Below are 12,762 nucleotides of genomic sequence, written 5' to 3' on the forward strand. Positions count from 1 at the left end.
GTTTCTGGTGTTCTTTCACTATTTTGATTTGGAGCTTAAGTCTTGCAAGTGCTGTCTCAGCTTGCAGCATTTCCATTCACCTCCTGTGAGATTCTCTGTCTCTCTTTTCAACTTCTTTTTCCAGCTGGACCAAGGCTTGCTTCTCTTGTATTCTCGGCCATTTCTCTCTCATGCCGAAGACGCTGTCTGTCTCTCATGGCGTGTAGTTTTGATTGTGGATCACTCATTGTGACTAACTTCAACCTTTAATGTTTTCCGTATCAAATTTAAACTTTTGAATAGCGTGGGGTCCTGATCCCAAACCCAAATGTTCTGGTTTTGTGGATCCTACCAAAACTATGCCAATGTGACCCATAGGTGCCTAAGATAGCCAACACTGAAAATGCCAAGGTCAGGGCAGGCTGCATAAAGGAGAGCTAATTCTTCCAAAACTGGTGGTTAACACTGAAGTTAGACTCACAAACCAGTCACAAACTGTGCTCCTGATCCCCTCCTCTCTCCCCACTGGTTATCAGGAAGCAGAAAAAAAGAAAAGAAATCTCACAGCCCCCTTTATTGCACTCCCATTCTCTGGCTCCCAATCAGCACACAGGTAGAGTACAGTGAGGAGTTATTAAACAACTCTGCTCACTATACAAAATGTTCTTCTGAACCCCAAAGAGCCAGCCACATTACCAGGTCAATATTAGTTTGGATCTTACCCCAAATACCACGCTGCCAGCCAATCCTTTAGAATATAAAACTAAAGGTTTATTAGAAAAGAAAACAACATGAAAAGAGTTGTTAAATGGTAAAAGCAGTCAGATACATACACAAAACTCCAGAGTCTATATATTGGGTTCTTAGCAGTATTGGTGAGTTTGCTGGTTTGTAGATGTACAATACATCTACAATACATCTGCAATACATCCAAAGCTTGGATAGGTCATTGAGTCCTTTGTTCAGGGCTTCAGTTTGTAGAGAAGTTACTCCAGAGGTGAGAAGCAGGACTGAAGACAGAATGGAGAAGATGCAGATGCCTTTTATATCCTTTGCCATGTGCCTTGTACTTCCTTCGTCCCAAACAAAAACTCACAGCACATGGATACTTGCAGTCCCCTGTTCACAGATATGACCCTACCCTACCCTACCCTACATGTCCTGCTGACTCATAGGTGTAACCGCTGCCTTCTCTCAATGGGTTCATTGTATAGCTGATTGCCTTTGATAGGCCATCAAGCATACTGGATAGTGCTGATGCCAATCTGTCTGGGGGTATCACCCACAAACAGCACCAGTTTGAAATACAGATATATCACACACATTTGTAATTCACAATACAAAGACAAGACAAGATTATCATACTCGGCAAATCACAACATTTTCACGGATACCTTCCACAGCGTATCTGGAAAGATTCATTGCAATTTTATAATATTGGTATCAATAATATCATGAAGTCTCTCACATTATTTCATACAGTGTCACAATGTGCAGCTAAAACAATCCCACTGTCCTCAGCATGCACCCTAACCTGAAACTTCAGCACTGCAACACTGACTACTACCACTTAATGAAGCTATGGGACTAGCTATGTTAGCAGGTAGCAGGAGAAGGCCATTACCATAAAGGGAGAGAGCACTGATGAGTCTGGTGGGTGTTTGGGGGAGAGCCCAGCTCCCCCCCCCCCAAGAGCTCCTGCACCATGTGATGTCCTAGAAGAGGGGTGAGGAAATGGGCCTCTGGAGCCATGTTCTGAGTTGTAACCTTGAATTTTAAATGTTCCCAATTAACATTAAATCATTAAAGCTAAGAACGCAATAGACCAAACTTAGTTTTCAAGTTGGAGCCTCTAGGTTGGTCAGAGACAATTTAGTTTAGTAGAGGGCCTTGGATGACATTTTGAATGATGGAACCAAACCTTATTTAGGAGAACAATGATTAGTTAAGCAAACAGGCAAACAATTACCATTTACACACATATTAAAATTATACTTACATTCATAGATGGAATGGCGTAACAATGGGTGATCAGTCCACTGACAACTGAATGAAGTATAGTTTTAAAATCCTGTAATTTAACAGTACCCTTTCGGTGTTAATTAGAGTTCTCCCACAATTTTGTAAGGCTACTCCTTTTCCTATTAATTAACATTAAACCTACCCATTACCATATTCACATTTCTGCCATCTCTTGACATTACACATTATTTACATTAACATCTGCACCAATGTCCTTCCCATGCTGCCAATATAGATAGAATTTTAATAAAATATTTCAGATTTTCAAAAACACTCACTAAAACCCTGCTAAAACCAGTTATAACCAAAACCAAACCTTGGGTCATGTCCTTGCTAATTTCAATTTTCTCATCTTAAAGTCTCCAACTCATCTCTAACCTTCGCTCACACTAACAAACTCAATTTCCCATGCTCCTCTATACTTAGCCTAACTTAGGCAAAAGCCTAATTTTGACTTATTTCTTAACCTAATACATTTTATAGGCTACAGGTCTAGGAGGTGGATGTGGGGAGCCTGGTCCTGCTTTCTTTCTCTTCCTTCCCACTTCCTGAGCCCTAGGACTTATCTGAGCTTTGGCCCCATATGATGTCCCTAGATAGAGGTGGTGGGAATGGATTGCTGGAACCAAGTGCTGGAAGTAGGGGTGATGGTGGAAAGCAGCCAGACTTTCTTCCCCGATTTCCTTCCTCCTCCCTCTCTGCTCTGGCAGCTCCCAGGTGTCTCGATACAGTGTAATGTTGCTGCTGCTTTGCTGGTGGCATCAGTTCGCCTTAGAATGTTTGTGTTTAGTTATTTTGGTAGACTGTCAACTTTTTTCATGAGAGAGGAGGGAAATGGTGATTTGTAACAGTTGAGCAAAAGCTGAACAGAATTTCATGAGACAAAGAGTAGGCACTTTGCTACCCGGAAGGGATTCCCCCTGCTGAATATCAAAACTCTGCTGCAAGTGATGAAGGTGTGAAGAAAGAACAGGAGTACTTGTGGCACCTTAGAGACTAACAAATTTATTAGAGCATAAGCTTTCGTGCATCCGAAGAAGTGGGCTGTAGTCCACGAAAGCTTATGCTCTAATAAATTTGTTAGTCTCTAAGGTGCCACAAGTACTCCTGTTCTTTTTGCGGATACAGACTAACACGGCTGCTACTCTGAAGGTGTGAAGGTTTCTCAAAGAAAAGGTTGCAGGAATCTTTTAGAATGACAGGGGTAGGCAACCTAAATATATTGGTTGATACCAGCTCCCTCTGTAACTCTATTCTAATAGTTAGCAAATAAACATGGTCCTTAAGTATTTGATATAATATTCCCACATTTTGCCACTGCACTAGAACCTGGCAAGTGAAACTAGCTCGTCTATTTTCATTGTCCACCCCCCCCCCCCAAATACAGGCAGCACAGATAGTGAAAAGTAAGGGTCTAATCTCTTATATTGTCTTCTGTGGAGACACAACAGCTGAGGATCTGGCCCACAATTTGTAACTTCACAATGTCCCTTTAATTGTTGTATGCAATGAGTCCAGAAGAAGCGCCGTGTGTGGCTTTAAAGCTTGTTTCTCACCAACAGAAGTTGGTCCAATATAAGTGTGACCATTGTCGCTTGGAGAGGCCAGACTGAGGTTGCTCAATCAGGGCAAACTACAAAGAATGGGGCATCTGATCCCCAAAACTGGTCGTTATTCTAGTAATTAGATTCACCAAGTCAGCAACAAAAAAGATTCTAAAATACCTTACTGGTTACCCAGAAGCCAAATACACAGGCCTCTTAAAGCAACCCAGCCCTGGGCTCCCACCCAGAAAGCCAAGTCAACTATGATGCGGATTATTGAAAATCTTGTTCATCATACATAAAGTTCTACCAATCCCAAGGGATCGGACACATTACCCAACTGATCAATGAATATTTCAGATCTTACACAAATACATGCTTACAGCCAATTCTTATTAACTAAACTAAGATTTATAAAAAAAGAAGAAAGAGTATTGTGGTTAAAAGATTATACATACAGATATGAATAGAATTCTTAGGTCAGTTTCATAGTAGGGATGGTGAGCTGCTGAGTTGCAAAAAGTTCTTTCCAGAATCATTTTTTCAGGTTATAGTCCAAATAGGCAGTCTATATATAGAGTTTGTTCAAATTCTTCCATGAGAATTAGCAGGATAATCCAGACTGGAGCTGGAGATTTCCGTCTTCCAACTCAGGTTTCCCCAATCAAATTTAAGAAGAGCTCAGATACAGGATTGGGACCCTAGAGTTCTTTTATAGATCACAGGCAGGCTGCGATAGCTTCTTGACAGTATAGTAACACAGCAGGCGTTCCTTGAATGAAGAATAGGTAACACACATCAGTTGCTTTGAAGTAAGAATCCCTATTTCTTATGTATACACAGGTAAACTAGTAGTATTAATTAACATAAGGCAATTATCTATTCAAACTATCAAGGCATTCCATTATGGCACAGACAATTTAAACTGAAGACAATGTAAGTAATATTATTTCCTGCAATATCTTACATCTTTGATCTTAAGGGTAATACAATTAAAACATGAAACGGAGTTAGCATCCACAAGCTAATCTGGTTACATGGTTAACATCTAACAAGAGAGAGGGAAACACATACAGTTAGTATTTACCTCTTATTCTCTACAATACAGGTTTGCATTTCAAAGCTCTAGTTTATCTAGCATGGCTTTGTTAGCTATTTATAAGGAATGTTCCTAATTACTACTTTATATACTTCTCTAATAAGTCTTTAAAGGTTGAATTTGGATCATTTAGCCTGCTAGTTGCTTAACCCTTTCTGGCTCAGTGTCACAAAAAGACATTACCTCACCCACTTTGTCTCTGTAATTGTCCCTTTAAGGACATGGTTTTCAACCTTTTGTCATTTGTGGACCCCTATAAATTTTGAATGGCGGTGCGGATCTTTTTGAAAATCTTAGACAGTTTGTGGACCCCCAGGAGTCCATGGATCACAGGTTGAAAACCACTGCTTTAACTCAGAAGTCTAAAGTTACAATCACCTCCTGCCTAGCTTTATATTTTGTGTTCTTGAAAATTGCTCTACATGATGATAGTATTTAACCTGAATGTATTTTGTTCCCTACACAGTTAATTTCTGTGAAAATAGTATTTACCAAGTCAACTCTTCAGTAAAGTTTACTTTTACAAGAATTATAGTAGACAGATATGGCTATTCTGAAGAAAAATGTAACAAGTCCACTGTAAACGGTAGGTGTTTCTTTTCTCTCCCCTCCTTACCCCTCTTCCCCTCCCCAAAAAGTGAATTTAAGGCTGGTGAAAGATGTCAGCTTATCAGACCAGGAGATGGAAGTCCTCTATTTAAACCCTGAACAGATACAGCCCTCCCCACACTGCTCTGCCACTATGTTTTGATGCTGATCCCTATGAAGGTGAAGGGGTAATTTAGTCTCCATATGTCAATGTAAATAAATATAATTTACTCTTCATGTCCTTGGTCTCCAAGATGGCCAGCAAAAATGCTAGTCTGAATGGTGAGTTTTATGAGTGGGATACCTGGCCACTTGGAACTGGACTGAGATCACTAACTCATATCACATAAGCCACTGAACAGTTATCAGGTGGTAATTAAGTCAGCTACTACCGTGCAGAGAATTCATTTAATTGTACCATATGACATAGAAAAAGGTTTCAGGAAAAGTTATTAAAATATCATCCATTTAGTCTGATTGGATTGTGGGTATTTTGTAAGTAAAAAACAGGAGTAGGAAAGAGGTTTTTAATAGGGTCAGTTGAATATTATATAACACAATGAGTTTACAGTACTTACAATGTCTGATGATCTGTAGGGCATCTTTTTGTTCAGTAACATTTATATTGTTACTGCCTCCTGTATTTCTGCTGGTAACCTGTGACAAATTTTCAAACCTATTGTCGGGGGTTGGGAAGGGGGGGACGGACGGAATTACCTGCTTAAGGGGTATGATTCTACAACCCTTACTTATGTGACTAATCCTTCCCTTACTTACATGAATAACCCAATGACATCAATAGCACTACTTGACTGAATAAGAGTTATTTATATGAGTGAGAATTACTGGATCAGGCCCTGAGAAGAAAACAATTTTAAAAATTGTAAGGGACCTGCAAAGAATGCTGACATATGACTGTGAAAGGACTTTTTTTTAAATTAAAGCTGGTACTCCAATAGCAAGCCGGAAGTGCTCCAAAATAGGAGGAAAACCTACTCTAGATGATTTGAAGTCTGTGGATTGCAATACGAACCTGAAAATGCTAAAGGATCAGGTAATCCTATCTTTTAATATCTTTTAATTTTAAAGGGTTGCTACAACTACAGTGAAGAGGGGCTATAATGACCTTCATGATCTGAGTTTGGGATATGGATTCCAAATGCAGAGTTGATTGAAACAAGAAACAGTGGGCTAAAATCACCAGTACATTCTGGTTGCTTTGCTCTTCCCTAGCCCAGTGAGTAGTTGCCCACTTTTTAAGAACTAAACGTTTTATAACTGTAAAATGGTATGTCACAGATTTATAAAGATAGGTTCATTAGAAAATAGGATAAATAACAGATTTGTCTTCATCAATAAAACTGTTATAAAGTATAATGAAGCTTTCAATCTGTTTCAGGCCATTGGTTATGATTCCATATTACAATATAGCTGCACATACAGAAAATAAATAAAGGTGGGATTTTCAAAAGCACTCACTTCTGGCCTGTGACTTCCCATTTGATTTGAGTGGGAGCAGAGTTCAATGCTGAATACTTGAAAACGCCACCCGAAAATAAATTGGGAGAAAAGAGAGGAGAAGCAAGCTTACACATTGTCCCCTAGGTTCTCTCTGAAATGGGCATTCCAAAGTATAGGGTTTTTTTTGCTTGTTATTTTAAAACTCATGAGCCTGCAAACTTTTATGCCTTCTTAGAGTGAAGCTGTACCTACTTTAAACCCCAGTTTAAAACAAAACAAAAAAGCTACAATCCATGTAACTAGCAAAGATGTGCCAATTCTTCATCATATTTATTTGCTCCCATGTACTGTCACCAACTCTATCCTTGTTCTGTTTGCATCTTTAGATTGTGAGCCTGTCAGGGCAGGGTTTGTCTCTCTTTTTCTGTACAGTGTCAGACTGGGGCCTCGGGAAGCTACCATAATATAAATATTTACTACTACTAATAATAGTAATAACATAGGCTCTGTATTTGTGTTTTCAGTTTAAATTGTTGCCCACAATATTTTTTTAACTTTTGAAGTTAGACTGCCACCTAGTGAATTTTAAAGTAAACTAAACATTTTTCAGTTACAAATGATGATGGAAAATTGATGGAAAGCTATATCTGCAATGATCAGGAATTACCACTTTTGTAAAGACCCATAACCCAGACTGTTTCTCCTGTGCTCTCAATGCTAAGGACTCTGAAAAAATCAGGTCATAGGAGTCTCAAGTTAGGAACCCCAAATTGGTGGATATTTCTGACCTTAATCTTTGTGTTTCAGTACCCCATCTGTAACATGGGGATAATTTGAAAATAAACTAAAGATTTTGAGGCACTCAGATATAATAGCGATAGGTGCCATGAGAAATTAATACTATATCCAGGCCAGGGTTTAAATAGTGTGCAGTAAATAAGGCATACGGGCACATGAATCCAGTTATCCAGGTCATCATTCAGATGTTATAACCATGAGATCATCCTCTCTTCCGTCACTGTCCTGCTTCCTTCACTACACCCTTTCCAACTTCTGCAACAAATGAAGCAGGGGTCCTGCAGACAACAGCCTCCTTTACTACATAAACCTGACTCACCCCCAGAGAAGGTGCCTTGAATGAGGCAGGGGTCCTGTGGCAAAAATAGTATGTGATCATGTAATTAAAGACTGTATCACAATGTATACGTACACAGGGGTGGGGGCAAATTAAGGTTGCACGGGCAATGTTAATTCTGACATTTTCTATTTGAGTGCTTAATTTTGCAACCTTAATAATGTTCTTTAAACATAGTGTTTGTATGTAATACGCACATAATGTATCTCCTGTAGTTATTAGTGTACAACTTCACTGCTCTGCAGGCTGCAAACCCACCTCTATATCTCAGAGCTTCATTCAAGCGTTATCATTTAAAGATTTATCAGTCATACTAGAACTACTTAGAAGGACTAGGCTACTCTAGTATGGCATTTCCTTTGTTCTTCTGATGGCTTCCTAAAGTCATTTAAAATCTAATTCTGTTTATGTAGCACACATTGTGAGTGGACGGGGCTACAGAAGTCCATGGATTCAGAAGTTCAGGGTAGGTCTTCAATGATAAAAGACCCACAAGTTCTCAGAATCTGGGCTCCAGCCCAAGCCCGAACCTCTACTCTGTAATTTTACAGCTCCACAGCCCAAGCCCCCTCACCCCCCAGAAGCCCAAGTCAGCTGACCCAGGCCAGCCTTGGGTGTTTTATTGCAGTGTAAACATACCCTTAGTCATCTAGACAAGATCTTATTGTATTTCTATGAGTGAAAGAAGTGACTGTGTATAGTGGGCCAAATTCTCTGTGTGTTGATGTAAGCTGGCACAGTTCTATTGAGTTAATAGGAGCTGTGTCAGTTTATAGCAGCAAATAATTTGGCTGTGAACCTGCTATTCTTTTATTTCATTAGAGAATGGGTATAAAGTTGGCCACTGTTTTCCTTCATATTTTCTTTGTGTGATGTACCATTTTTCTAACAGTTAGGCGGTCCAGATAACATTTCGTCCATTGCCAGTAATACCCAGATCCTTACTTCTGAGCCGGAGAAACTGACCACTGAGAACATCTCTACTGCTGCTGATATTGCAGGACAGATTCTGAAAAATTATTCTCAGGTGAGATTCACCAAAACTAAAAAAGAATTTTGTTTTATGGCTTAATAGGATATAGTGTGAGTTTGGGACACTTTTCCGAGCCCCACAGCAGATCAGTCTTTTTGGTTTCACTTAACAAAAAACAACAACAAAACCCAAGTGTCTAATCTAGTTGCAATACGTTGAACTATTAAACATTGGATCTGAGTTCAGATCTCAAGCATCTTAGTAGAGTGTCCCTATCTCAGTTTCTGGGATAACATGATGGATTCACCTCTATCAATCACTTCAAATTTTGTGCATTTGAAATTCAAATATTGGAATCAACTGAACCTGATGTACTACATTAACCTCTTTTTTTGCCTATCTACATTCAAATAATGTGAGGTGCCTATGCATCGATTGGTTCAAAGACTTTTTTCCAGTAATAGCTCATTTTTATTTTAAATTTTTATTTAACAGGTTTACTACGGTAGTTCCTAAGGGCCAACCAAGAGTGGGGCCCCAATGTGCTTGGTGCTGCACAAACAGAGTAGTAAATGGTCCCTGTCCTGAAGAGATTACAATCTAAATAGACAGGATAGACACAAGACACAAAGTGGGGGAAGGGATATAACACATAAGCAAAATGTCACTAAAAGTTATGTTAGTTCCACATTATGAGTTTGTTTGTTTGTTGTGGGGGAATTTATTTAGGAGGGGATCAGCTAAATGGAAATAAAAGAGAAGGTATGGAATGCGAGGCAGACAGGGCTGGGGAGAAGAGGGTTACTTATTCTATTTCCTTTTGATTAAGACAAGTGTTAACAAAATATTCTATCACAATACAGCGTATTAAAAGAAGTGAGTTCATATACCATTCCTACTGAATGTTTCCCTCTATTTTGTTTGTCAGGAAGCTACTGCTACAGTGGCTGCAGTGGCTACAATTAGCCAACTTTTGGATGCCAGAGAGAGTGAATTCAACTTTGCAGATAATAACCTTACTAATATTACAGCAAGGTAATTACAATTTCTGTTTCTATTAAATTTGGTAAAACTAAACATGTCTGTCCATTTAAGATTAAAAATGGAACACAGTGGGACAAATTAATCTCCAGGGTAACTCCACTGATTCAGAAGAGTTACCCCAGGGATGAATGAAGTTGGCCCAGTTTTCCTAATCTGGAGACAGTGAGGTCTAGAGTTGGGGATGAAAAGTCAAGTTACCTGCATTCAGTTTCCAGCTTTGACACTGATTTGCTGTGTCACCTTTGACCCGTAAGTTAACCAGCATCTCGCTTTCCCTGTCTGGACAATGGGAATAGGAGTTCTTACTCTACCTCCTGGGTAGATGTGAAGCTTAATGAATATTAATAAACACTTAGAGGTTCTTGTATGAAAGGAATCATAGAATTTAAAGTATTATTATTACTAGTAGGATATCCAGAGAATGGAAAAGGTGAATTACTAGCATGCTTAAAGGAGCAGGTTCCTGGACACATTGACACAATTAGAAAAAAATCTCCCACTTATTTAACCAACTATTAAATTGTAGCAATATTCTAGATTTTCCCCCTTGATGCATAAAAGGCCAAATCCTAGTTCCACTGAAGTCAAAGGCAAATCTCCCATTGACTTCAACAGTAATGGGATTTGGCCCATTAGAATAAGAGATTTTTGGCCAAATTCTTCCCTGTCCTACACTCTATGGAACAAATTTGAAATCACTGAGGGAGGGCAGACATTGGTTCTATATTCTGATATTCTTTACAGTGGTAAAGACATTTACACCATTCCTTACTTCAATGCAGCCTCACACAGACACTGGAAAATTTCTCTTTGGATGGCTCTGCTGTTCAGCCCAATATTGCAGTTAATCACATTTCATTGAAGCCAACTTCAACAACAGCTTTTTTCTCTGCACAGACAGGTAAGCTTATTTGCTTTGTGGGAATTATAAGGACAATGAGCAAATTTTTACAAATTCTAACAATTTGTACAAATTCTTTGGTGACTTTTGCCTACACAGTATCAGGAAGTTTACAGTCTGAAAATATTAAGGTAGATGAAAATGTCTCTGACTTGAAAACTGACAACGGTACAGAAGTTCAAATATTGATCAACGTTACAAGGAAGAGCAGTAAGTACACTCTTCTCTTCCCCAAAAACTAGTGCTGGGCAAATTCTGCACAAAAGTATTCTCACACGCCTTTGACTAAAATCTATGAAAAGATGTCGTTTTTATGTACATATATTAGGGCACATATCATAGAACTAGAAGTGTACATGACAAAGCTAAACTGTGTGACCTTATCTGTGAGTCACTGCTGACTTACTTGTAACATGGCCTGAGTTATTTTTATGTTATAACTGTAATGAATGTGTGGTTACAGAGCTACAGACTCCAAAGTGAATCTCTAAATCACACATCTCCATTAGAGGTTGGACTAAAAATTTCTGCTCCAAAACTATAGACTACTACCATGTAAGCTTAAAAAGAAAATCCCTTTTGGCTATCAAAGGATAGAGGTATATTTCCTCTTTGTATGCCAGCTGCTAGCAACCTACACACAACGGAGCAGCTCTGAATCATTCCTGTAGTATAGGATAGTGGTGCAAACAAACAGACAATAAATATAAAATTACACCCAAACACTATGTTAAATTAACATTAATATGCAAAGTTGAGCACTCAAAGATCAACTATGCAACCTTAATTTGGCCTTGTGTGTATGCATTATGATACAGTCTATGATTATAGTATATCATGCTATTTTTTTCACAGGACTCATGCCTCATTCAGTACGTGGGATGGATCGTGCTCACTGAATGAGCAGCTATTGAATATTTTGTTTTTTCCTCATTATTCAGTGTGACCTGATGCCTTATTTACTACACACTATTATGCAAACCTTTCTCTGACTAGTAATTTCCTCATGGGCTTTTTTATGATACCAGTCACTATGGTATCTGCGTGCCTGAGAAATACTAATTTATTTTCACAATATGCCTGTGAAGTAAAGGGCTATTCTTATCCCCATTTTACAGATGGGGAATTGAGGCACAGAGAGATTACAGTCAAAATTTCCCCTAATCTTTTGTGCCCAATTTTTGATGCACAGGGCCCGATTTTTCAGAGTAAATGGTATAATGCAGCACTTCAGATGTTCAAAGCACAGTGCCCATTGACTTTAATTTGCAGCTGTGACTCCTCAGCACTTCTGCAAATAAGACCCCAGGATCTCAACTTGGGCACCAGAAAAGGAGGAACACACAATTGGCTAAGCAGAAAAAATACTATTTTCTGAACAACTCTTTATATATAATATATTTGGCATATTAGGCCAAATTGTGCAATTGATGTTTAATGCAGTATGATTAATACAACAGTCTTCATCCCCCCCAAAAAAGTTTTCAGGGTATTTATATACCTCCTCCCCACCCCCCAAAAAAATTCATAACCTTTAAAACATCCAAAATGGTTCAAGAAATATTTGAGAAGTTTTGCAAATATGCAGTAGGTGATTGGTAGATACAGATAAGTAATTAATTTTTGACATGAGGGAGTCTCTACCTTTAGTTTGTCACTAGTCTGATTCTTTATTAAATTATAAGAAAACTTGTTAAACTTAGTTGATAAATGGAAAGCAAAGAGGCCATTTTGCTTTTGGTGTACTGCATCTTTAAATAATGAGTAGTCTGCTTGTCTGTTGCAGGGACAGTGGCTACTTTATGTTTCATTAAACTGGGAGTGACCCCTATATTTAGGTTGCCTAACATTTTTCCTTTATAAAATTCCTTAAGACCTTTTTTAAAACAAGTTCTAACACCTCAACTTTGCAGCAGGCTTCTGAAATATGGCAATGAGAAATGCCGGGAGCTAGAGAGAAATGTCTTTTCTTATTCCTGTGAAAATCTGTTCAGGTTTTGCTGAGTTACACATGTT

General features: G+C 38.6%; 1 protein-coding gene across 1 annotated transcript in view; it reads left to right on the plus strand.

Moving 5' to 3' along the window:
• ADGRG7 (adhesion G protein-coupled receptor G7) overlaps positions 1-12,762 on the plus strand; it is a 55,401-nt gene that overhangs the window by 17,465 nt on the left and 25,174 nt on the right. The window contains exons 3-8 of the mRNA XM_054016409.1: positions 5,111-5,230; positions 6,177-6,286; positions 8,721-8,855; positions 9,730-9,836; positions 10,628-10,746; positions 10,846-10,956. Of these exons, the coding sequence (XP_053872384.1) occupies positions 5,111-5,230; positions 6,177-6,286; positions 8,721-8,855; positions 9,730-9,836; positions 10,628-10,746; positions 10,846-10,956 (702 nt within the window). The remainder of the gene's footprint in view (positions 1-5,110; positions 5,231-6,176; positions 6,287-8,720; positions 8,856-9,729; positions 9,837-10,627; positions 10,747-10,845; positions 10,957-12,762) is intronic.

This window comes from Malaclemys terrapin, chromosome 1, assembly GCF_027887155.1.
Source record: "Malaclemys terrapin pileata isolate rMalTer1 chromosome 1, rMalTer1.hap1, whole genome shotgun sequence".
NCBI lineage: Eukaryota > Metazoa > Chordata > Testudines > Emydidae > Malaclemys > Malaclemys terrapin.